At 40.7% G+C, this 26,903-nt stretch overlaps 1 protein-coding gene across 1 annotated transcript in view; it reads left to right on the top strand.

Moving 5' to 3' along the window:
• Cdkal1 (CDK5 regulatory subunit associated protein 1 like 1) overlaps positions 1-26,903 on the top strand; it is a 532,123-nt gene that overhangs the window by 86,400 nt on the left and 418,820 nt on the right. The window contains 1 exon segment of the mRNA XM_041633005.1: positions 4,006-4,090. Coding sequence (XP_041488939.1) covers positions 4,006-4,090 — 85 coding nt within the window.

Consider the following 26,903-nt stretch of genomic DNA (forward strand, 5'->3'; position numbering starts at 1 on the left):
CTTCATCTTACCTCTGTGAAACATCTATGTAGTAATTTGCAAGAACAAACTCATTGCGAGAGAAGGTACTTGTCCCCAGAACCTACTGTATTTTGCTCCATGAAGGGACTCTCCACATGACCTGCACTCAGGATCTGAGGGCCCCTTCCTCCTCAGAATTAGAAAGGAAGTCTGGGTCCTTTTAGCGCTCTAGTTCTCTTGTCCTTTTCTGTCTTCTCTCCCTCCTTTCTTCTCGTCCTTCCACTGTCCCAACCCTAGATCCCTAAGGGAGACTGTTTTCTAATGAGCCATTTTCAGTGCTTTTCAGAAACAGACTTAGTGTACCGTTATATCGGCCACAAACAGAATCGTAGGTGAACTGTAGCACGAAAATTAGCTTCGGACCAGCATTTTTATTTATCTCTTATTGGTCTTAAGAAGATATTGTTTTTAAGATACACCTTAAGGAACATTCTCTTAGAACACATAGTTTACTCTCAAAGTTTTTAGCAGGCTCTCTATGATTTGTATCATGTAAATAAACTCCCGAGTCTGAGTAAGCTTAATGCGCATTCAAACTGTTTGGGCTTGACTTGTCTTCCAGAGTTCTGTGGGAAAGAAACTCTCAAAAAATGCGTTTGGGGCCAAAACAATCTATCTCTTCTCTCTTTGCGTTATTGTTTGTGAGCTTTTAATTTGTATCTGCCCAGTTGCCCTCTGTTCCTTGCTGCTGGTTGCCCTCCACATTGAAGTCTATGGTTGTATGCCTCTGACTGTACCTTGCTGCTCTTCCGGTGTCTCTCACATGGAGCAACTGTCTAGGAAAAATGCTTTGTTCTACATGCTGCTGAACTGCACCATGCAGAAGCCTGCAGGGAGCAGGAAGGCGTGTCTGGGCTTCAGGCTAATAAGTCTCATTTGTTACTAACTCTCTTGTTACTTACTTCATGCCCACCCTTGATTAGAGCAGACCAAAGCCGATCTGCTCAAAATCTTAGAAATATTGGAAATGGAGAAAGGCTGTGCTCGAAGCCTCAAAACACCCTGCAGCGTTCTCAAGGCCAAGTCAAGCCACTTGGTATTGTCCTTAGACACACTCGGCATTCTGTTTGGTTAGGAGGTAGAGGACTGCTAGTGAGACGTGCTGCTTCCTCAAGCTCACAGTCTGTGGAGTCAGTTTGTCGGGACTCTAATCCTTGCCCACCCCTTAACCAATGACTTCCTGAAAGTCGCTTTTCCTTTCCAAGCTTGAAGCTCCTTTTCTGACAATGGGAATAAAATTGAGCTCTCCTCACAAGGGCAGGATTACATGTATGTGGTATGCCTGGCCTCCTGCCCGACACAATATGTATTCAATAACGTTAATGATGATCATTATTACCAATCGGGGCTTAACTGCCGTAGACCGAAAAGCAGTTTCTAGTGTGTGTAAAGAAATAGTTTAGAAACAGTACATTTTGATTAGAACAAATATTTGTTCTTCTTTACTCATGCTTGGAGTGGGTGGTTGGTTGGTTGGTGGCCTTCATTTTCTTGGTTCAGTGACTAAAGCCCTTAGCAGGGGATCTGTATCAGGTCCTCATTTCCACGCTCCACGCTGGATCACAGAAGGGAGGTGGGTCATAGTCTCACCTCCAGGTGGAAAGGAAGTGAGCCATTCTAAGTACTATTAAGAAGGAATCAACGAAGATGAAGCAGGTTTATCAGTTCAGAGAAAAGGAAGCAGTACCTTCTTCTCTTTGATAGGCAGGGCCAGTGGCTCAGTGTTCTGGTGCCAAGCAGTCTCCAGAGCTACTACTCCTGTAAGCTCTCTTCTGACCTCTGTATGCCCTTACACACTCCTGTACACTCACTTAATAAATGTAATAGAAGTCAAATAGGGCCAGCGAGATGGCTTACTGGGTAAGGGCACGAGTTGCTAAAGCTTGGTGACCCGGGTTTGATCCTTGGGACTTATGTAATAGCAGGAAAGAACTGGCGACTTCGACAAGCCTTTCTCTTATCTTCACATGAACACAGTGGCACAAACAAGCTCCTCACAACGAGCAAACACAAACAAAGTCACTAGTATTTATTTATTTATTTATTTATTTATTTATTTGTTGTATCAGGGATTTGAGAGATGACTTAGTTGTTAAGAGCATGTGGTTTGGGTTCCCAGCGCTTTGGAAAGCTCACAACCACCTGTGACTCCAGAAAGATGTGCTGTCCTCTTTTGGACTCTGTGGATGTTTATATTCATGTGAATATACCCCCACACAGATGAACATGTGTATACAAAATAAAGATGAATCTTAGAAATTCAAATAGTATGGGATGATATAAATTAAGCTTTATTTTGTCTCTAAAGATTAAACTGGAAAAAAACCCCATCGCTTATGAAAGGTTTTAAAAAACCAGAAAATGAAAAGATGGATCTGGGGCTTGTGAGGTGGCTTGGTGAGGATCAAGTGTTCAGCCTTCCGCAGGCTTCATATCTAAACCATAACATCCTGTAGTTTGACTTATGCTTGATAACTCCACCACCACTTGCAGTGCTGAGTACCAGTGTCCATGCTTTACCATATGGCCCTTTGGGTGTACATAAGATCCGAACCATGGGTCACCTATTTATTTAAGCCATCTTTCTCCAAAGGCTATATAAGCTTTCTAGTTCTTTCCTTGTTAATCATCAAAGTGAATTTTAATATATGTGTATATATATGTGTATGTTTGAATTCATATATGTGTCATGTAATAGATGTGTGACATGAGTGTCCCAAAGAACATTTCAATGTTTGGTTGCTGTTCCTACCTTGTCTTCTGAGTGTTTAATCAATGTGGATGGCAGCGAGGGAGCAACAGTCACAGGTTTTCCACATTGCTATGCTTATATTAAATAGCTTTACATTTAAAAATCTTTTCCAACTTGATAGGAAAATGTAAGCATTTATTTCACTTTTCAGAAGTATTTAATAAGATCCATGTATATCTGTGTAAACGTGTAACATCAGAAATCAAAATGCAAAATCATGCACCTATTGGAAGGGAACAGACATGCTTCTTTCCAGTCATGGAAGAGGGGAAGTGTCTTAGTTGTGACTCACAATTCTAAGGCAGAATTGGGGGAAAAGGGGAGAAACAGTTGACCAGTTTGATGCCTTAGAAATCGAAAAGTGTCATGAAAAATTGATTCCCCCCTTAAAAAAAAAGTTGAGAAAAATATTGTGACCCCTGTCATAGATATATCATTATTGCCGCCATGAGTATTAAGTAGCCCAGTAGAACAAATGAAAGGCAGAAAAAGAAAAAACTTCAGAAGTAAACATGGAAAATTCCACGTTATGATAAGAAGAGCTTACATGTATCTGTCACTGGGGTCCCATTTTCCCCCAGATTGTCAAGAAGGAGTCCAAAGGGATGGCTGCCCATCTAGTGGCAAGGTTAGTGCACCACACTTACAGGTCCTGTGCCTTGGGGTGTACAGTGATGCTCCTGTTCAGGAGCCTAACAGTGCACAAGGGCATTTCAAGAATTAGTCTTTGACTCAACAGTCCCACTTCTTTATGCTTGATACCAAAGGAAACCTGAGAAAAAGTCACAAAAACTCTGTCTCTGTCTCTCTCTGTTTCTCTCTCTCTCTCTCTGTTTCTCTCTCTCTGTTTCTCTCTCTCTGTTTCTCTCTCTCTGTTTCTCTCTCTCTGTTTCTCTCTCTCTCTCTCTCTCTCTCACACACACACACACACACAAACACACACACTCACTCACTCACTCACTCACTCACTGGAGCCCTGCTTGTAATAGTGAAAGACTTTAAATGATGCAGTATATGTTCCATCCAGCTTCCCTGCATTTACAGGCTCCCCAACCTGATCTGAGCTGTGATCTCTGACGGGCAGTACTGTAACTGTCTTCTCGCCTTTGTTACTACCTGCTCTCCCCATTCCCTAGCATTCCCATGCTGCCTGGTAAGTAAGCACTTGTGTGTTTTTGATTTGATTAAATGTAGTATTTATTTTTTCTTTTTTGTGTTGTTTCCTTTACTAGAAAATGCATCAGATGCAGATTTGTGGCTCCTGAACAGCTGTACTGTGAAAAACCCGGCTGAAGACCACTTCCGAAACTCAATCAAGTAAGGAGGAGGTCCCCATGCTTTTCTTTTCAGATAACCAAGGGAGGAACTAGTATCAGCCAGTATTAACTCAGAAGCCTTTACTTTTAGCAAGCATATAGTTATTTGTGTGCACGTGCCACAGTGTGCACACGGAGGCCCGAGGACAGTCGCTGGAGTCAGTTCTTCCTACTTTGAGATTCCTTGGGGTTGAGTTTAGGTTGTCAGTCTTGGTGGCAAGTGCCTTACCCCGCTGAGTCCTCTCACTATCTCCAGATAAGCTTTTGAAAGATTTCTTATATTACTCTGATTTCTCTTCAGCTCATATAAATATTTTACGTTTTACTGAATGATTCCTCATATTATTAAATATTTGAGTATATAACAAAAAGTTTGAGTTAGATTTTAAATAGTTTTTAAATAAAAACACTTTATTCTAATTAACTCACAAATAAAAACATCCCAGCTGGATTAAGGAAGCCACTGAAACGTTATCCAGTGGGACTTTTAAGCTGCTATTTTTTTGGGGCGGGGGGAGTTTATCTGATGAACAGTGTTTTACTAAGGAGTTTCATAATGCATTTTGAACATTTGTGAAGTTAATTTGTCTGGCCTGTGTGTTCTTCTCAGAGGATGCAGGCATTTCTGGTGAAATTGCTTGCCATAGCCATCTTTGCCTCCCGTTAGCCATGCTCTCAGTGGTGCGGCGTGTGCCAGTAGCTCCAGTAGGATACTGGTACATGAGTCCTTGCTGTTTAGGTTGTTTCCTCACTGTGTCCTTCGAAAGCTTATTGTATAAATTATTTCCTCCTAGGCTTTCAGCCTCTCTGACTCCATTGGCACATTTCTGTTGCTGTTTAACACACTCAGTTCTAATCAGTCCCAGATGTGTTACCTAGTTTCCATTGCCTTGCCAGCCAGGCCTTTTCTTAGCTTCGCTTCTATTATTTATTTATTAAATATTTATTTTAAATCTATATGTATGCACTTGTGTGTGCCGTGTATGCCAGGTACGTGCAGGTGAGAGGCCAAGGTGACAGTTTAACTCAAAAGGAACAAAAATTTTTGTGTCACAGCAGAGGTAGCAAGGCTGGATGGAGCAGAGATAGATGGAGGACTACCTCCAGGAGTAGAGCAGATCTAAACCAGAGCAGAGGATGCTGCTGTTCGTTTCCAGAAACTTCTCTCTCTCTCTCTCTCTCTGACTGAGAAATCTGTCATATTCACATTGTCTATAGGACAGTTAAAATTTATACAAAACAGTTTAGCACTACTGAGGCCCACGCTTGCAGTCTGGAGAAGAAGGCCTGTGATACAGATTAGTCTATCTTCAGATATAGCTCAGCGGTAGAGCATGTGAGTGGAGTCCTGAGTTCACCCCACAGCGTCACCAGAACAACACACAGGGCAGACCCTCCCCTCCCCCCAAAAAAACATAAGGAAAGATTGAAAGGAAAAGATGAAAGAAAACCCCCGTGTAATTTTCCCAGTGGTTTTGCTATCGACTCTGTAAGCAGTGCAGTTCTGTGGTGAACGAGCCTCAATGTCAGTGTGACACGTGGTGAAGCTGCACTAATCCCAGAAGGAAACGTGTTCTTAGAGCTCTGCAGAGCTAGGAGCAGCAAGCAGAGCTCCCTTAATGGACTATTCTTCTTGATTGAAAGAAAAATGAAAAATAGCGTTCTATATGATTATTTGTTATGTCTCTAAAGGCTTTTGATCCTTCTAAAGTAACACTTCAACTAATGTTTGATTTGTTTCCAGAGTAAATATAAAATCAGGTAACATATCAAAAACAATTTACATTGAGAACCTATCAGGTACAAGTGACATGTATGTACATGAAGACTTTTGTCGAGCGTTTCACTTTATGTTCATGCCTTCCTACTTATTGCCATCTCCTAACAAGAAATGATAAATGTGTCCAATTTGTGACCCTTATATAGTCATACATTATTACATGTATATAATAAATATGTAATTACTATGGTACACATTTATCTGCCCTCATCCTGTGGATCCATCTCTTGTATGTATTTTGTGTTTATGCTTTTCAATAGAATGAGATACTTGTCCATCCTGTGGTGGCCAGTCCTTTTTATTAGACATCAAAGTCTTTTTTCTTCCTTGGATCACTTATCCATAGCAATTGCTTTGCTTTATCAGTACTTATAAATAAATCCCCTCTGGCGTGGGCATAGAACCCGCTCTACCACTGAGCTCCACCACAGGGCTGGGAGCTTGCCGTGCACGTGCTCTACACAAAGCTCTGTCCTGGCCTGTCACTCGTTCTTACTTGTCATGTCTCTGAGCGTCTGCTTTTGTTCCTTTCCAGTGTATTCTTGGTTTCTAGTCACTGTTTGCCTTTAATTATCTATTGTCCATCACTTCATTTTGCCTCTTGAACCATGAGTTAGAACCATCCTCCTCATTATAAAAGGATAACAGGAACAAAGGTGAGCGACAGGGGTTTGTGTTTTTCATGTGATTGATACAAGTTTCATTTATGATCCAGCAGTTGTGTGTGTAACGACAGCGGTGCTCTCGCTCTTTTTTTTAATGTTCCTGAGGTTTTATGGTAGATCATTGATCAGATTGATGAAGTCATAGCAGCTTTATGTAACAAAAATAGAAGTGAATCTGACTTTCTGGACTGGCCTTGAACTTTGAACTCTTGTTATTGGCTGTTCTAGTTCAAATAAAAACTGCTAGGGGGCCTGTGTTTCATGATGCTGCCTGGTGGATCGTTCTGTTTCTTCTTGAGCATCTCAATACCCAATTACTGTTTGATTCATTATTCCACTGTGGTTTAAACTATATGATCTTTAACTTGAGAAACCCTTGAGTAAATGAAAAAGATCAAAAGTTTGAAAAAAAATGGTCTTAATGAGAGTATCAAATGAGAAAAGCCTCTGGCTTCTGCTTTTTCAGAAGTGTGGGGTCTTTCTCGTGGCACCTAAAGGAGGTCACGTAGAGGCCGGTAAAAATAAACACAGTGTGTGTGTTCCATGTAAAGACAGGAAGAGCAGCCAGCATGCTTTGATCATGGACTGATGACCTCTGTTTGACCTTGTACATTATTACCCAAAATGGGCACTGTGGTCACTCGATAAAGCAGACAGACAAGAGTCATTCCATTTTGAACCACCCTTGCTCAGAGTAACATATGATAATGCTGACAGGATTGGTTAGATAGCCAAAGAAAATGACTTGCATGAATAGTTAAAGTAGATATATATATAGAGGTGGACACTGCAGGAAAGGTGGGCCTGAAGTACTGGCTACCTGCTTTGTGTGATGTCTTTTCTCTACAGGGAATCCCTTGTTTTGCTGAGCAGAATAACAAATGGCTTTACTCTCAACCCTACCTTGGAAATATTGTTTGTTTTACGTGGATTTATCTCTGAGTTCTTTGTACATTGACAGAGGAACAAGAGTACTATTTCAGCCAGAATACATGAAGTAAATTGATTCGAAGAATAAGCTGAGCTGCTAGGAATAGACAAGGGCTTGTCCTCTCAATTATTAATCACTCTGGTTAAAAGAAAGTGAAGATCTCAACCGATTATGTTGTTAATTAGCTTCACTAATATTTTTAACTATAATTGCCTTGGTTAATTTTAATTTTCATTTAATTTAAATGAAAAAAATTGATAGAAAATAAAAGCACACTGGGCCTCATTTGACTTTTTGTAAGAAACTGGTTAGCTAATTCACATTGTTTTCACACACGCGCACACCACACACACACACACTCACACACACACACACACACACACACACACACGAGGAGGAAGGAAGGGGGAGAATGTTTGTGTGAGAATGTGGGCATGCGCAGACTGCTTGTGGAGGTCAGAGGACAGCCTTCAACTGCCTGTCCTTGTCTTGCCACATTGTTGGGGACAGGGTGTCCTTACCTGTGCTTAAGCTAGGTTGGCCTCTGTAACTTTCTTGCCCCTAGCTCTCATTTCCTATAGTTGTAGCAGGGATACAGGTGCTTGCACTTCTGCATGGCTTCTAGGGACCCTACCCTAGGTCACTAGGCCTGAGCATAAGCATTTTTATTCACTGAGCCATCTCCCCAGCCCGCATTTGGGTTTCACTCACCTGCTTGAGTGGCTTGACCTGATCTCAGTTTTATGTTGTCTGAAGGGTCAGGAGCAGGTGGGACGCATCCCTGTGCAATCTTGTTGCTTCACCCTTTGTTGCACACCAGTTTTTTTTGTGATGAAGTCAGTTGGGGTGTTGGCCTGTGTGGCTTTACACATTAAGGCAATGCCTTCTCTACTGCTCTGCTCACTGTGGGTCACTCTCCCATTCTCCACCCATTTCCATCATTTGGGGACTGCAGCAGACTGGCTCCTTCTCTGTCTTTTTCAGACCCTACCTTTCTTTCCGTGGTCTTGACTAGTGTGCTTCTTGAACATTTCCATGTCGGTGACCACAGTTACCTGAGTTCACCATACCAGGGTCTCCAGTTGTCCACCATGCTCAAGCCTTTAATCCGTCTGCCTCAGCTTCATGGAACATTGGGTACTCTTTATATATACTGCTGTTGCTACTACTATTTACTAGTTCTGTTTGGTGACAATTTACTAGTTTGTTTGGTGACTATTTACTAGTTCTGTTTTGGGGACCAAGGTTACTATGGGTTCCATTTCAAAGGCACGGTGTATTTTTAAAAGTAGGTAAAGAACATACTAATTTTCAAATGTTGCATTGAGGACTCTCTTTTAAGAATTGCTGGCTTTCCTATAGGCGAGGGAGGGACCTCCCTCTCTTCTCCTGAAGAGGTGACAGCCAGTTTTTGCCATAGTTATTCTCCGGTTTCTTTCCTGAGGGACAGCATTGAGAACACCTGTGCCTTGGAGTCACCTGGCCATGCTGGTAGCTCTGGGCTGCGGATGTCACTACCTTCTTTTCTACCAAACTAAACCAGCCAAGAGCATCAGTATTGTACTTTTGGGTCGTGTTCAGTCAGAGAGAAGAAAATGTGCTGTTTTGTCTTGAGCTTGAGGCACACTGATTATTTCTCACTTAATACATATTTGTTTAATTTGCCTGAATTCTCTTTTCACTTTTGGGAAGGAGCAGAGTCCTTCCTTCTGCTGTCATTCCTCAGCAGCTCACTGTTAACATCTTAGTCGAGTGGATTGCCATTTACAAGTTGTTTGTTTTTTTGTTTTTGTTTTGAAATGGTTGCTCTGTGTGGTCCTGGTTGCCCTGGAACTTAATCTTTAAGTCCCAGCTGGCCTAAAACTCAGAGATCCTCTTGCCTCTGTTTCCCAAGTGCTGGTGTTAAAGGCACCACCACCAAGCCCGTTGTATAACTATTAACATTACAGTATTATCTTACATTTGGGCATCCAATTGTTTATAGTTTCTGTGAATGAGCGAAAGCCACCAGAGCTCACCAGACTGAGAGCAGAAGACGCGTGAGGAAGTGCCAGTGTTGGGAAAGTTAAGTTTGTGTGTTAGGGTCTAGGGTGCCGGGACACAGCTGTGTAAGGAAAGAGAGACTGCCGTTCTGATTTCTGAGGTGCCCAGGTCTGTTGCAGATCTGCTGCTAACTAGTTACTGAGGAGGTTTTCACTGAGTTGAATCCAAAGTTGATCTGATGCAGTGCAGGTTTCTCTGGTGAGTTGTTGATGGGTTAGCTGTGGTTCCATCTGCCATGTGTGTTTGTTTGTTGGCGGTTATTTATGTGTCACAGTTTGTGTGGTCTACTCTCTGTTGTTGTGGGCCTTCCTGGCCTTCCCACCACCTTCAGCTGCTTTGGAATTGAGGGTACTATTGGAGGAATGAGCTTTCTATGAACATTAAATGAACCTTAATTTTCTTTTTCTCTTGAAAGTGAGGACTAAGAGTTACGGGTGTGTAGGACAGCCCTTACATTGCTTGTCCTGTAAGCATGGAACATAGAGATGCATGGAGGGGCAGAAGAGAGTCATCTTATTATGTATTCCAGTGAGAAATTTGATTGAAAAGAACCTAGGAAATGTATTTGAATTCATGGTTGACTTTTTAAAGGAATAGAAACAAAAGGAACTCATGGTTAGATTAGTCATTGAACTTGCAAATAAGGAACAGAAAAGCACTTGAGAGGGAGCAAATCACTTTAAAATGCAAAGCTGGGTTGTGGAGTTATCGCAAGTCTTTTGGAGAATAGTACTTTGCATATTTCATGATTACTGTCGCATCAACAGTTGCTTTGTTTCTGCCATTCTGTGCAAGAGAGTGAGTGAAAGAGGTCAGTGTATTCTGAATGGTAACAGCTGGCCGATAGTGCTGAATTCTTACATAATTAAATATATGTGTTGGCCGTTGTCCTAACAGCTCTGTAGGTGGAGGCTCTGGAAGGCATGCAGAGACTTGCTGTAGCAGGATCAGAGAGGAAGTTACCATGCTCTAAGCCTGTCCTCTTAGCTGAGAGTGATTTTCTATTGTTTTTGTTTGAATGATATTTTCCTTCATCTTGTGTGTTTGTAAACAGCCCTTTTTCTCCCTATTGTGTTCTGTGAGTATGACAAATGTAATTTTTCTTAATTTTTCCACAGAGTTGTTGAATAACTGATAATAAACAAAAGAAAAGAAAAACCCTTTTCCACTTAGCTCATGCTACTCAAATATGAAATATTTATAGTTTTGGGTGTTCTCTGGGCCACACGAATGAGTTGCTTAGACTGGAGAGTGCAGTGAGGTACAGTCTTCTATGATTTAGGGAGACCGGCTAGGGTACTAGCGGAGGGAAGATACAATCTTCAGGCAGTATGCAGCCCAGCTTTTGGCTAGAGAGTGCTTTATGATTTTAAGGTACTAACTATGATGTGAGTCTTCCACAGGGTTTTTTCCCCTTTGTAACTTTATGTGGAGGCCCTGATGTAGCTTTGGAGACAAGATGGAGCTTGATGAATAAATATTGGAAGGTGGATGTAAGCACAGTCCAGCACAGATTGTGTGTCACCCCTTATGAGTATCTCTGTACTGGAACATTCTTCTTGCCTAAATTCCCCTCAGTCTCCTGGGGCAGCCACCTTCAGGGTTGCAGGCAGTAGATGATGGTGATCCTTGAGCAAATGAGTGCACCGCCTTGTCTGTTTGCTTCTCTGGACGCTTATCTTCCTGACCCTCCACCCTCTGCCTCTGTCGGACTAATATCTTCCTCGGTGGATTTTCAAAGACCCTTTCTGTATCTCTTTCTTATTAGATTGTATTACTTTGCACTTAGCTTTAGAAAATGTCATAGAAAACCTAATAAATAGAGGCTTAAATAAGATAGGGGATTTATTTTTCTGATCTAATGCCAGTTTCACAGTTACCATGTTGTTAGTTTGGTTTCACAATTGAGGGGTAGAAGGGACTGAAGAGTTTACATTACTAGTGGCCCTTTTCTGATGGTGTCAAACAGTTGTGACTTCCCAGCCACCACATGTGTCTCCCCAAAAGTAGGAAGAAGAGTATGCCAACTGAGACTGCCTCTTTCTTTTTCAAAGGTACTTTCTAGAAACTTCTACTCAAAACCAGAGTTTGCCTCTCTTGTCTGTGCCTTTATCAGAGAACTACCTGCATGTGAAAGAGGCCAGAAAACACAGTGGATTTCCCTTTCTTCTGGGTGTAGTCCACTGTTGTTAACAGAATTAGGGCTGTGCAAGAACAGAACTAGAGATTGTTCACTGGGGGTTGGCTTGATGACCCTACCGCAGGGAGTAAACTCAGGAGTAAGGCACACATTTTCTTTATCTTTCTATCATTTGCCAGGGCCGGTATTTTAGAGGAGGTTTTAAAAATATTTGCAAGCAGACCTTTCTGTTCTTATCTGTATTCAGACTGTTTAAGAAATAACACAGTTGACTGGCATTTGAGAACTTTCCCTCATTCTGTTTATCCAATAGCAAAACACACAGGAGATGTTCATGGCTCTGATGTTGCAGAATGTATTAAAGAAAATTGGGACTTGTACATATTTTCTACTCTTAAAACCTACATGGCCATATCTGAAAAGGATTCTGTAAGGAAGGTGTGTATGTAATCTCTGAGACTGAACTCTGTCATACAATCTTTGTAACCATGGCTTAGACACTAGAAAATTCAAAAGAATTTGGATGGCAAACAGGAATAGAATTTATATTGTAGAGGAAACTGGTTATGTGGGGATTAAATTCATTTTATAATTAAATACTAGAAAACAGTATTTTATATAATTCTAAAAATAAGTTATAGCTGAGAACAATAGTTCCTTTTATAAGATAAAAATGTAAGGTTAGATTTAAGAGTGGAGATTTAGAAAAAAATTTTTTTAATCTTCCCCAGGGTGTGGCTTGCTGTAGTTTGCTGTCCTTGGATCCTGTCTGAGGGAAGCTAGGAGACTTCAATTCTGATCTCACGTTTACCTTCACAGTTTGCCTTCGGTGTCCCTAATGGGGCGGGGTGGACTCAGGGGCTCTGATTTCCTTGGTCCAGCATACTTTTTCAGTGTCACTACAGGAAGAAAGATAATGATGACATCACACAGAAATTGTTTTGGGAAAAATACAAATGAAAGTGATGTCAAAGACCTTTTTAACCATATGGTTTAGAAGTCAGCAGTGCATTGTTTGTGCCAACTAGCCAATGTGTACTCAGGCTTATACATTTTTTTTTGTTTTGTTTTCTACAAGAGGAATCAGGTAAAATTGAAAGGCTTAATTTGGTGCCTTCTTGAAATGCCTGTCAGTATTTTAGAGTAGTTAAGGAAAAGGCATGCTTTTCTTTAAACGAGAGTATGATTTGGATCAATGTACAGTGTATGGGTCATTCATAGTTGAAACTAACTTACTCTTGTAATATTCAATTTTACCTCTTTAATAACTGTAGTGATAGGAGCGGCGGGGCTGCGTCCCTGGCACCCCGGGGGCTGCCTGGCTAGCTTATGCCCCGAAATAACAACACACAAACTGTATTCATTTAAACACTGCTTGGCCCATTTCTATCTAGCCTCTTCTAGGCTAATTCTCACATATTAATTTAGCCCATTTCTAGTAATCTGTGTAGCCCATGAGGTGGCTTACCAGGGAGATTCTAGCCTACATCCATCCTGGGTCGGAGCTTCATCGCGTGTGTCCGCCTGGGAGCGGGGAGCATGGCGTCCCTCTGAGGCGTCTGCCCCCGAGAGGAGAGCTGTGGAGTCTGAGCTCACTTCCTCTTCCTCCCAGCATTCTGTTCTGTTTACTCCTCTCACCTATGTTTTAACCTATGAGGCCAAGCAGTTTCTTTATTACTTAACCAATGACCTTCCTCCATCAAATAACATAGAAAATTGTATTATCAGAATAAATTTTAAAAATAGCAATTATCAAATCCTGAGAATAAAACTGGTGCATAATGCATTGACAGTTCTGAGAAACTTTGCAATTTTTTCATTCTTCCGGGCAGCAAACATTTTATTTGTGTCATCATTTCAGATTGTCAAATAAAGAAGATTTTGAAACATGCCACCTTGTTGATCAGCTGGAGTAGTGTAGATTCTAATCAGGACTTTTGGAATCCAGGGTGATTGAGGGTAGTGATACCCTGAGATGTTTCTGAATCCCTCCACTGTTTCACTACCTAAGTGACTAAGGCAGCCAGGTGTTAGAAAACCTACCAACATTCTGAGTCCTGTAAAAAAGGGCACTGTATAGGTTGAGTTGGCAGAGGTCCTATCATGGTCCCCAGAGCAATGAAGGAGAGGTTAAAAATCCTAGAATCTGGATGGTGGTGTGGTGGGATTCTTTGCTATCTATCCTATAGACATGGGCAGTGCATCTGAACTTCAACAGACTTCATCATTATTTTATTTGTATTTTGAAGTATACTTTTTAAGAAAAGTCCATGACTGTCGTAATTACTGCCACACGTATATATATATATCAGTTAATACAATCTTCTAAGTGTAATACAAGGAAACAGAAACAAGGCTTGATAATGTGTCTTTCCAGATAGAAGTGCTTAGCCAGACTTACTGAAAGGGCCTGTGGATAGCGTTACAGTGAGTGCTGGAGTAATAACTACAGCCTGATTACTTGTGTACCTAAAAGCTTATACAGCAAGAACAGTAGTGCCCCAAGGCCCCATATTCTTTTCCCGAATTTACGACACTTCTTAATAAGACATTGTAACTGGAAGCTGAACGAGAAACACATTGTAGAATTAAACACACGCAGAAATTAAACTGGATTCTAATGAGACACTGTAGTCCTGGTCGGGGAACATTTGCAACCTACATACCACATGTGGGATTCTTTGTAGAGAGGCCTGAACTGTGGAAGACTAAGTCCTGCAGCTCCTGCACAAAATGGCAGGTGCATCTGGCACTCAGTATCACAGCCACAGAGCGTGAAGAGACTGTTCTTCTTGGTGATTGAAATTTCTATATGGCCTGTGGAAGTCAGATGTGATTAAGGTGGAAATGAAGAATAAAACCAATAAAATAAATACATACACTCAGGCACAGTAACCACAGTCACACATGCACACGTGTGTGTGTGTGTATGCGTGTATATGACACTTACTGTAACTCATCCACAGGCTCTTTCATTTATGATTGAGCATCTTTGCCATGAAATATGTGTTAGTTACACTTTTTTCTCCACCCTTTAATAGCATGTATATAGTTCTAGAATATAAATAAGTGATATTGAAGAATTGCTTAAGTTCAACATCTTGTTAAAAAGATCTAAAAGATATGAACAGATAGTTTGTGGAAGAGGAGGTGCTAGTGGCAAATAAATAAGAAACTTTTCTTAGAATATGTATTTGCTAGCAGTCAGGTATTAAAATAAGTTACTAATTAAGTGAGAGTCTTTTTAAGTTCATTAGACTTTTAGAAAAGCAGGGCTAGTCTCTTTAACTGTGGGGAAGAAGTGTTTGTGCTGTCACGTTGCTGATGGGGGTTTGAACTCCCATCGTTTCCTAGGAAAGTCGTGACTTATTGATAAGTAGTATAAAATGAAAACCACACGTGCCCCTTCATCTAGCAATCATTTGTTTTATGACCTTTCCTACAGATATTAAAAACACCTGCCTGCAAGGATTGGAACATATTGTCATTTGTTGCATCATTGTTTGTAATACACAAAGTGTTGTAACACACCTTCCTGGGAGTGTTTTAGGTGCTTTCCTCTCTGGCCACAGCCTAATGCATTTACCAGCAGCTGATTCAGAATCTGTTTCCAGCAATCTGTCCAGTTGAGAAGCACCCAAGTCACTACTGTACTTCAAAGTACCTTCTCTTTCACTTACTGGTGACTGTGTTGACATTACCCTTTCCTGAACCCTTTCACATACACAGGAATATGATGTTTCTGATGTGTCTGAAGTCTATGTGCTGCTGTTTAGAGATTTAACTAGCTCTCCCTGTCAATTAAGATAGAATCTTCTAGACATTTCTTATCACTCCTATGAAATATCATTTGGCTCATCTTTCTATTTTCGGTCCAGTCAGAAGAAACACATTCCAGATACTAACCTTAAGATAGCAGGTCTGGAGCTTTTATCTGAAATAAATGTTTATGTTCCCTGGCCTCCATGTTAAATATGTATGGAATGTCTCTCCCATTTGACAGTGAATATTCTGTGCATTTGACTTCAATTTTCCCTGTTCCTGTCTACAAACTATAATTGTTCCAAACCAAATTCTTCCTAATTCTCCAAATTAAATGATACTTTTATCACAGCTAGCCAGCTAATTTTATGTGATATGCTAGAGAGAATTGATATTAACTTCATGAGAAGCTGTTGGATTTTTGTGTATTGAAGGCTTTGTCAATTAAACACTGAAAAGACAGTCTCAGGTCTTGAGAAGTAGTCTATTTATAAGAATATGGGAGACTAGAGAGATGGCTCAGCAGTTGAGAGCAATGGCTGTTCTTCCAGAGGACCTGAATTTACAGCAACCACATGGTGGCTGACAATCATCTGTAAGTCAAGCAGGTGATCCATGCTTCTGTAGACACCAGGCATGCATGTGGTGCACAGACAAACATACCGACAAAACACCTATACACATTAAATAAAGAAATAAAATTAAAATAAAAACTAATATTTAAAAATAATAGAAACACAACTTGATAATTGTTTATTTTATTTAAAATATTTTAATTATACATACTAGTCTCAATTCCTCCCTTCTTTCCCTTCTTCTGCTCCCCCCCACCCCCCCATCCTCTCCCCTCATCCACATTTCAGAGGAGGTAAGGCCTCTCTTGAGGAGCTGAAAAAGTCTGGTATACCAAGTTGAAACAGGACCAATACCCTCCCGTTTGTATCAAGACTGAAGAAGGTATCCCACCATAGGGAATGGGCTCCAAAAAAGCCAACAACCCAATAATTGTAATAGAGTTAGGTAAGCATGGTAATCCCATCTCATGGATAGTTGCTTGTGATTGGGTATTCTTTCTTTAAACTCTTAGGCCCTTTTCAAGTCTGAACTCATGTTGACTCTGCATAATTTAATTTACACAGCTGTGTCTGTCAGCAATAAGGAAAATTAATCATCTCAAAGCATGAGCGGCGTCAAGGATGGGCAGTTCCACTTTTGATTAATTTAGTGGTTCAAAGATACTGTCAAGCATCCTGGGTACTGGGTTCTGTTCACCCTCCTACCTTTATTTTTCTGTCATGTCATGTTCTGCATACCAGCGTGCTCTTCACTCAGGTTTCCTTAGTTTGTATAGTGGTCGTGTCACTTTTGGATACCATGTGGACAGGGAGTGGTTCTTCTTTTCTATGTGTCCTCTTCTTTTTTTTATAAAAGTTTAATTTTGTATAAGTTTAGACAAAGTGAAATGTTAAAAGAATAATATACTAATTTGCATATATTCCTTAACCAGATTCCTCAAGAGCTAATATTTGTGACACTTATTTTTCTTTTTGGTTATGGTTAATGTATTTTTATAGTTTAAAAACAGCAACAACCAAGTTTTATAGTGGATGCTTACAGTCTGATGGTGACCATCCTCTGCCCCTTACTGCAGCCTGCACCAGCAAGCCTCCTGCTGTTTCCATGCCTTTCCCTGTCCTCTCTCTTTTTTCTTCTATCTTCTTTTTCATTTTTGTTTTCTGTTCCCTTTCTACATCCAACTGTGCATCCTGGAATAACTTAATATGTGTAGGAAGCGGTCTCATTATTTAAATTATCAGTTTATAAAATACTTCTTCTTGCTTCTGTTTGTGGAGTCATAGTGTTCAGTTTTGTGTGTATGATATTTTTATGTAACTGACTGTATATTGATGGATGGTTCATTCTATATTGTTTATCTTATCACTGTGTTGAATTAACTTTACAGAAGATGGATAGATTTACCCACTATTTTTGATAGATATTGTTGGAAGCCTCTATGACTGAACCAGTCTTGTATTCTGTATCCACATAAAATTAGCACCAGCGGGTCAATGTTAATGCACTCTATCTGCATGAGTTATACCAGAGGCTACATCCAGTGGCATCTGCAGGTCTTTAAGCTGCACACAGGGAAACAAATCCTAGGGAGCAATTCTGTAGGTGACTGGGAGTAAGTAGAGTGGTAAGGGTCTTCTTTTGCAAATGTATGTCTTTTTAGCTTCTTACACATTTGTGTCTTTGCTCCTCAGGTGATGAGGTTGCCTAGCTACATTCAAAGCATGTTTTTTATTTTCCTGCTGCAATTGGTGTGGCTTCTTTTTAATAGTATAAAGCTCTGCACCTTCTCTGGTTACAACTTTAAACATGAGTTCTTTCACTCTGAATTCTGTAAGTGCTTATGTCTTCCTGCACTTGTTTTTTGTTGTTTTTGTTTTGTTTTGTTTCCCCCCTCAATTCTTACTCTAAATCTTACCAAAGCTGCAGCATCACCCAGGTGCCCATGCTGCTGCCCAAATGCTTTGTTGCCGTAACTTTTTTCAGTCAAGTGAACTAGTGCATCACCTGAAAGCCAGCCAGTTTCCCACAGAGCGTCGGTGCATGGATAAAAAGAATACAAATTCTTTGTCATGGCATAACATGAGTGGCTTCTAGTTCAGTGTGTGCACCTTTACTTCAAGTGAAACCTTGTGCATGGAACTGTTGCTGTTCCCTTTCCTGTCAGCATTTGGTTTTCTGAGGCCATCAGAATTAACACTGTTATCCACTCCACGCATAGCATTCTTGTTCTCCATCTTGCTTCTCCAAACTTTCCCAAATTCTCACAAACCATTTCCAAAACTTAAGAGTCATGTGGCCAATGTTAGTCCCAACATTGAACTTCCTTGTGAAGTCACGTGGCAGACACAGCTTAAAGTTCCAGAGCCCTCCAAGCATGCCTGCTTGGCTCCAGATACATATTCAAAGTTGTGAACATTATAGTTTTGGGAGCCTTGGTGAGGGCTCTTTCCACCCCACTGTGGGAGGAAGCCGAGACAGAGAACAGGGGCCAAGGATAAGAAACCCCAAGGGACCTGCCTCAGAAACCTGTTTCTTCCATCTAGGTTGTCCTTCCTAAATGGTCTAGAACCCCTCTAATAATGCCACCAATGAGGGCCTGCTCACACGTGGGCTATTATGAAGTATATTTTATTTTCAAGTCACACAGGTTTCTGTCCTAATAACTGGCTACTATAGATGCTATTTACCACAATGTTTTCTGGGCGGTGGTGGCGCACACCTTTAATCTCAGCACTCGGGAGGCACAGGCAAGTGGATCTGTGAGTTCGAGGCCAGCCTGGTCTACAAGAGCTAGTTCCAGGACAGGCTCCAAAGCTACAGGGAAACCCTGTCTCAAAAACAAACCAACAACCCCCCCCCCAAAACCACTTACACCCCTTTCATTGCTTATTAGGAGGATATCTCTCTATTCTTGTTTTACATTACTTTTGACTTTGTTTTTGGCATCTCTGATGCTAGTTAAATATATTCACCTTTGTTCATTACTTTATCTTTTCTTCCCAGAGTGTCTGAACATTTTTTATTTTTGAAACTTTTTAGTAGGGATTTGTCTTGGAATTGATTGTTCCAGTTAAATTCGCTCATCTTTTCAACCTGTGAACTCTTTTTTTTGTTGTCAATTCTGTTATGTAATTACATAATAATAATTTTATAGTTTTATGACAGGTTCCTTTTATTTTTGCTTCTTTTTAAATTGTTTTCTACTAGGATTCAAATTTTAAGAATGCTTTCCTACCTTCTTGTTTTGTCTTTGCCTTTTGTGTCTTCCTTCATCTAATTATTTTGAGTATCTTCTTGCCTTTGTTTAATACTTGTTATGAAGTGTTCATTGGTAATTAGTGGAATTTGTGATAAATGTCTTTATTTTTGGATGTGTCTGCTCAGGAAGATGTTTTAAAGGCATATGTCCAAATCTAGATTACAAATGAATTCTGGGAACATAGTTGTCAGTGAAAGAAACACATCCTAGGCCGAGAGGAAAACCCTTCAAGTGAAGTTTGTGTTCTCTGTTCATTGCCCTCCCTGGGACCTCCAGTCTGGTACCAGTCCTCTTCATGTGAGACCTCGATTGTTCCTAGGAGTTTGTTGTCTTTGGAATTGGCTGACAAAGGAGTCATTATAATTGGTGGCAGTAGACAGAATTAATTAAACAGATCATTTAGTAATTTGAGATTGTGGGTACAGGGTGGGCATAAGCAGTACTGTTAACTGTAGCTAGAGCTGACCTATGCTTCAGACTGTCTTGTGGGCCGGTCCTTTTGTCTGTTCCTTCAGGTACCAATCATCTCATGACAGTAGTTAGTGCCGGAGGCACACATGGTCCCTGCTTCAGCTGTGAATGAATCTTTTTAAGGCTGGATGGCTTTAGAGAAAGACTCCTGTATGAAACATCGTGTAATGCTCTGAGGTTTTGAACCATATTGGAAGAACACATATGAGATTACAGTGATATTATCAACGGTGTTGAGTCTTAAAAGCTTTCCGTTCTCTTAGTGAACCCCAAGTGCTGTTAGACTTTGCAGGTGTGGTAGTACATTTGAGCTGACTTTGCTTGTGAGTGTGCACCAGGCTAAGAAAAGCCAGGACCAATTTCTTACTAATAATACACTACTGTTTGACGCTCATGTTCACTAGCTCAAATCACGACTGTTTCACTATGGGTTCTTTTTAAGGTTAGCTAACAGGAGGATGGCTGTCACTTGCCTGGAATTGTTCTTTCTGTAAGGAAGGTTTTATTAATATGGGTGGGTAAGTTGTCTCCCTCTGTCTTTCTTTTGAAAGTACTCTGTTCTGGTTGAAAGGAAATCTTTGCTTTCTGAACATCACTTTATATACACAGCTGACACCAACAGGGCATTTTTGGATCAAATTGTGGAGCTTTAAGAACATGAAAAAAAATACAGCTAACAATGCTCGTTCTGTTCAGCAAGGAGAGACTGTTTGTAACAGAGCAAAATTAAACCTGTGTTTCTTGTTTGCTTGCTGCAGAGAGGCATCTTGTTTGATCCATCAAAGTTTCCTGACATCAGGATGTATTTTTAAGAAGACAAAATAACAATTCTGACACCAAACATACCAAAGCATAGAAGACCTTAAGTGTACAATTGATATTTTGTTAACAATTGAAAGTGGGTTTGGGAAGATGAATGGTTTTGATTTGTTTCAACATGTTAGAGACTTACAGTTAAAGCTTCTTCCCTCTTGGTTGGCTTTTACCTCTGTTGTTTTCCCGGGTTTGAATGTATTTGTGGTTCTTTTACAAGACGGTCCGTGAAGATTAAGAACCTTGTTAACTTATTACAAGAACTCCTGGGTGTAGTGTAGACTGTGTAATGTTTCTGAGTAGCACTAGCCCTAAGCATGCTCCACTTTTGGGAAGCCCACTCACTTCCTTTTGGTTACTCCTTAGTTGGGCACTCCCATCTGCCTTGTTTCTAGGCCAGTTGAGAGTCTCTCTCTCTCTCTCTCTCTCTCTCTCTCTCTCTCTCTCTCTCTCTCAAACTGTGCTTTGCCAATGAACTATTTGTTCTTTTATGCCAGGCATTGTGTTGGAGGCCTTGGATAAAATGTGAGTAAGGCAGAGTCTTGCCCAATATTTGGTAGGAAAGATAGTGTGCCAGTTCGGCCTTCTGTGCCTTGGTTTTTTTTTTTTTTTTTTTTTTTTTTTTTTTTTTTGCTACTAGACCTGGGCTCTGGAACAGTTGTCTTGTATTTAGCAGGTGGCATGGTAGTTTTGTTCTGAGGGTGTGACAGGGACAATGTAGTCATAGTCTCAGCAAAGCCATCTGGTTATACTGTTTCTCCATTCACCTATTGCCAGGCATCTTGATTGCAAGGTTTAGCCTTTGAGAGAAAAGGAGCTAAAAACTAATATGCAAATGTTCATAAGAGATACATGTTTTTATGTCTTGGGAAGACACTGAAAAGGCTGATTGCCAGTTTTGCAGAAAGCAAATCTAGTTTCCCAGTCAAGCTGTCCTGAATGATTGCAGCAATTGTGGTGTATAGGCAACACTTGCTTTTTTAGGTTTTTGTCCATTGCAAGAGGCATGTGATTTTTATATCTTTTTTTCTTATAGTGCATGATGAGGAACATCTTTTTATCTTCCCTTTTCTCTCTCATTCCTTTCCAGCCCCCTCTAGACAGGGTCTTTCTTGTGGTCCAGTCTGGCTTAGAAATCACTTTGTGGCCCAGGTTGGCCTCAAACACATTATCTTCCTGCCCCTACTTCCCAAGAGCTGTACCATCCATCATGCCTGACTTATGGGATGGTGCTTTTGAAAAATTATTTTAAATTTTACACATATGTGTTTCTGTGTGGGTATATGTGTGTGAGTGCAGGTGTCTGTGGAGGCCAGCGGTATCAGATCCTCTTGGAACCAGAGTTGCAAGTGGTTGTGAGCCAGCTGAGAAAGTATTGGGAATTGCGCTCAGGTCCTCTACAAGAGCAGTGAGTACTATTAACTGCTGAATCCAGCCCAGCCTCTAGGTTTTTGCTTTTTGTTCTTTTGCCAAGTATTAATTGATTGCATTGAATTTTCTGGCCTTTTTATTTTGCTCACTGACATCTATTCTTTTGAGACTAGCACACTCTCTATTAGACCTTTTTGAACTCTTTAAATATTTTTATTTAAAAATTATTATTTTTGTTATGTTTTTGTGTGTATGTGTGTGTGTTTATGTATATATGTGTGTGCTTGCACACAGGAACATGCACAGGGGACCATGCCACAGAGTTCTTATGGAAGTCAAAGGATACTTTTTGGAAGTTGGTTCTGTCCTTCTACCGTGGGTTCTTGGGATGAAACTCAGGTCATCCAGCTTATGTGGCAAGTGCTTATGCACACTGAGCTGTCTTGCCAACTGTATGGTAAGTCTCTAACTTGAGCAGTGTCAGTGGCACTCCTGTGACTTGAACCTCCTTCATTATTGTGTTGATATTGTAGGTATTTTGTCTCTCTCTATTTAGAATCCCTTTGTTGATAATCTACAAAACAACATGCTGGGATTTTGAGTGCCATTGCATTAACTACACAATCACATTGATAAAAACTGACATTTGATAATATTGTCTTCCTAACCATGAATATAGAGCCCTGAATTTGTTAACTTCTTCTTTGATTTTATTCATAGCTTTGGTTTTTTTCTTTACATATATTTTTGTATATATTTTGTTAGGTCTGTACATAAGACTAGCTGGACCTTGAAAAATGCAGAGGTAGGCTGGAGAGATGGCTCAGAGGTTAAAGAACACTACCTGCTCTTCCCGAGGTCCTGAGTTCAATTCCCAGCAACCACACGGTGTCTCACAACCTTCTATAGTGAGATTTGGTGTCCTCTTCTGTGGTGCAGGCAAAACACCATATACATAACAAACAAACAAACAAATCTTTAAAAAAAAATGAAGAAAAATGCAGAGGTGCAGGCACCCCTCTGCCCACCCAGCAGCTGGAGAGTATATGTGAGGCTGGGGATGGAGCAGATATGGTAGAGTCTAGCATGTCTAAAGTCCTGAGTTTGATTGCCAGCACTGCATAAGTGCAGTGGTGATTCCCTAGAGGTGCAGACAGCAGGGTCAGAACTTCAGGGTCATCTCTGTGTGCATAGCACATTTGAGGCCAGACTGGGCCTTCTCAAAAACTTTGATTTTTCACATGTAACTTTTGACTTCCCCAAAACTCAACTATTAATAGTGGCCAAGAAGTGTTAATGGTGAATCTGTTTGTTAACATGCACCAAGTATCCTCTCTCTCTCTCTCTCTCTCTCTCTCTCTCTCTCTCTCTCTCTCTCATACACACACACACACACACACGTATATACACACTACATATGATCATAGTATATATAATGGTAAAAACAAACAAAAATCATGAGAGATCACATAATAAAATATAATATGCAATTTATTGGAAAAAATGCTCCTCATATTGAGAGGACTCATTTCTCGCAGTGTCACAAGTGCTTATGAGGTGTAACTACAACCTAGCTGTGGTTTATTAGCACCATGGCAGGTTTGGATAGTGTTCTTAGCTGTAAATGGTGTGGTGCATGGTCTGTATATGTTTCCATGAACAACTTTTGCTATGTTTTAACTTCATATATGGTTTTATAGTGCTGGAGCTATATGGTTAAGAGTACTTGCTGCTCTTGAAGAGGACCTGCGTTCAGTTTCTAGCACCTACATCTGCCTGCAGCTCCAGCTCTAAGGGATCTGATACCCTCCTCTGGCCTCTGCAGGCACCGCTCCTACCCATAAATAACCAATGTTGCATATATTTCATGGTAGTGTGCCATTAAGTATTATCTTCATCTGTCTCATGGCTTTGTGGCATATCTGACTCTATCGTGTACTGAATACCCTTTTGTATTCCCCTACTTTTTTGTCTTGTGTTTGTATAGCCTAATTAATGAATACTCTAGTAGAGTATTACTTTTGTTTATTTAGTTTTTTATTGTATTTTTCATTTTAAAAATAATTTTAAACTTGTCCCTTAGCTCAATTAAGTATAAGAAAATTAAAAATTTTACGTTCTTCCTTTACCACTTCTTTGTTAATGTTCTTTTCTGTGTAGGTCTGCATCTCTGACCTTTGTCATTTTTTCTTCTTTGTGGATGACATCTAAGATTTCTTAGGAAGGAGTTCTAATGTCAGTGAAAGGCTCAGTTTTTCCTGGAGAATAATCTTGCATTTCACTTCTGAAGAGTGAGTTCCCTGAGTTTAGAGCTTATGCCTCGGCAAAATTCTTCACTTACTTTTTTCCTTGCTTCAGCAGCCTCTGTCGCGAAGTCAGATGGAATTTTTGTCTTTGTTCCCCTATATAGGAGTTCTCCCCTCATGTGGTCTTTCTCTGACATATTTTGCCTTGCTTCTCTATCATTTGAACAACTCCTTTGCAATTGTGCTGCTCAGTGTTATTTGGGCAGCAAAATGTTCTTATATTCTTTGGTTGGTGTATGACAATGCCTAGAATTTCTTAGTGTTCAGTCTTTGGTGTGTTTCTTCTAAGCCTTTGTCATCACGTCTCCTCTAGGATTCTCATTACACACAGTATCTTTGTTGTTGTTGCTGTATAACTTTTCATATTCCAGTGTTTTTGCTTCCTAGTCGTCTTTTTCCTTTTATTTTTTGTTTTCTGTTGAGGTACCCTTTAGCTCAGAATGTCTTTAAGTAGCTGTGTCCAGACTGCTACTGTACCCAGGGGAGGCACGGTCTCTGTCACAATAGCTTACTGCATAGCATTTCCTTTTTGTTCTTATTCATAGTCTGTGTTCTCCATTAGAGCCATTAGCATATTAAGCATTGTTTTAAATTTCTGGTCTGATCATCTTAACATGCCTGACATTTCTAGGTCTATTTTTAGTGTTTACTTTTTTTTCCAGATCGTGCCTTTTGCTTTTAATCATACTTTGTGATGTTTTCTTGATATGTAGGCATGATCTATTGGGGTAAAATAACCGCCTGTAGACCAGCCTTTAGTAATGTAGTACTCTGTAGTTCTGTAAATAGGTCTCTGTGTCATGATTGTTTGTGTCTTTGTACTGTTACCTCTCCAAGCGTTTCCTTGTCCCTTCTCCCTAGGTAGAACTGGATGGTTTCAAAGGGCTTGTCTGGCATATTTCTTCCCCAAATCAGATAGGCTCTAGTCAAAAATACAGCAGGTTAGGGTCTAGTTAGTTATATTCTATTCTCTTTAGTGCGTTCCTTGTCTAGAAGAAATGAGTGCTGTGGTTCTTCATTTCCAAGTGACTTCTTTTACTTTGGTCCTACCAGAAGCTTCCTGGGTGTGTTAGCTAGGGTTTCTACTGCTGTGAAGAGACACTAAGACTATGGCAACTTTTATAAAGGAAGGCATTAAATTGGGGATGGCTTACAGTCCAGAGGTTTAGTCTATTATCATCATGGCTGGAAGCATGGCTTCAAGCAGGCAGACAGGTGCTGGAGAGGTAACTGAGAGTTCTACGTATGGATTGGCAGGCAGCAGGAAGAGAGTGAGACATTGGGCCCGATTGAGCATCTGAAACCTCAAAGCCTGCCCCAATGACACACTTCTTCCAATAAGGACACACCTACATCAACAAGGCCACACCTCCTAATAGTGCCACTCCTATGAGACTTTGGGGACCATTTGCAGTCAAACCACCACAGGTGGGAGGGGGGTCTTCTTCTGTATCTAGTGTGAAAACTGTTAAGATCCTAGAATTAAAACTAACAGTTGATGGAGTCATTGCGTGCTATGGAATTTTATTATTATTATTTATTTAAAAGTCTTTTCCCTCTCGCTCCTCTCCTACCCCTCCCCCCAGCCCCCATTCTCTCAGAAAGGGTAAGGCTTCCCATGTGGAGTCAACAAAGTCTGGCATAGTAAGTTGAGGCAGGACCAAGATCCTCCTCCCTTTATCAAGGCTGAGCAAGGTATCCCTCCATTGGAAATGGACTCCAAAAAGCCAGTTCATGCACTAGGGATTCAATCTTGGTCCCATTACCAGTGACCCCACAGACTGCTCAAGCCACAGAATTGTTATCCACATTCAGAGTGCCTAGTTTGGTCCTGTGCAGGTTCCCCAGCTTGTAAGTCCAGAGTCACCGAGCTCACACTAGCTCAGGTCAGCTGTCTCTGTCTTGATGTCTCCTTGCTCGTATAATCCCCTCCACCCTCTCTTCAACTGGACTCCCCGAGCTTGGCCCAGCGCTTGGTGTGAATGTCTGCATTTGCCTCCGTCAGGTACTAGATGAAGGTTCTATGATGACAACGAGGGTGGTCATTAATCTGATTGCAGAGGAAGGCCAGTTCAGGCACCCTCTCTGCTATTGCTTGAGTCTTTGCTGGGAACATCCTTATGGATTCCTGGAAATTTCCCTTGCACCAGGTTTCTTCCTAACCCCATAATGACTCCCTTTATCAAGATATTTCTTTCCTTGTTCTCCCTCTGTGTCCCTCCCCCAACTCAACCATCCCATTTCCTCATGTTCTCCTCTCCTTCCCTTCACGCCCTCTCCCAATTTCTCAGGAGATCTTGTCCATTTCTTCTTCTCAGTGGTATCCATGCATCTCTCTCTAAAGGTCCTCCTTGTGCCATGGAATTTTAGCTCCAGAACTTCTATACAACAGCTCCAGAAAGCCAACAGTTAGAGTTAGGGTCTCTGCTCAGCACAGGTTCCTATGATTTCTGCTTTGGCAAATTCTACTCCTCTTCTGCTCAGTATTAGGGCAGTAGTGTGTCCTGTGGTCTTATTTCTCTCATGTATCTGTGAGGAATTATTGAGCATTTCATTTGTTTAAATGTTTTACTTGGTGGTAAGATGAAAGGTCAGTTTCCAAACTTCTTAAGTTCTTATCCCTAAATAGTGAGTTCTTACTGTAATTTTAGGTGTAATAAAATTGCTAAAGAAAAGCTGTGATCTATCTAGTTCATG

The sequence above is a fragment of the Microtus oregoni genome, unplaced genomic scaffold (assembly GCF_018167655.1).
Source record: "Microtus oregoni isolate MIOR12 unplaced genomic scaffold, Mior012 000042F_ref0000377, whole genome shotgun sequence".
In the NCBI taxonomy this organism is placed as follows: Eukaryota; Metazoa; Chordata; class Mammalia; order Rodentia; family Cricetidae; genus Microtus; species Microtus oregoni.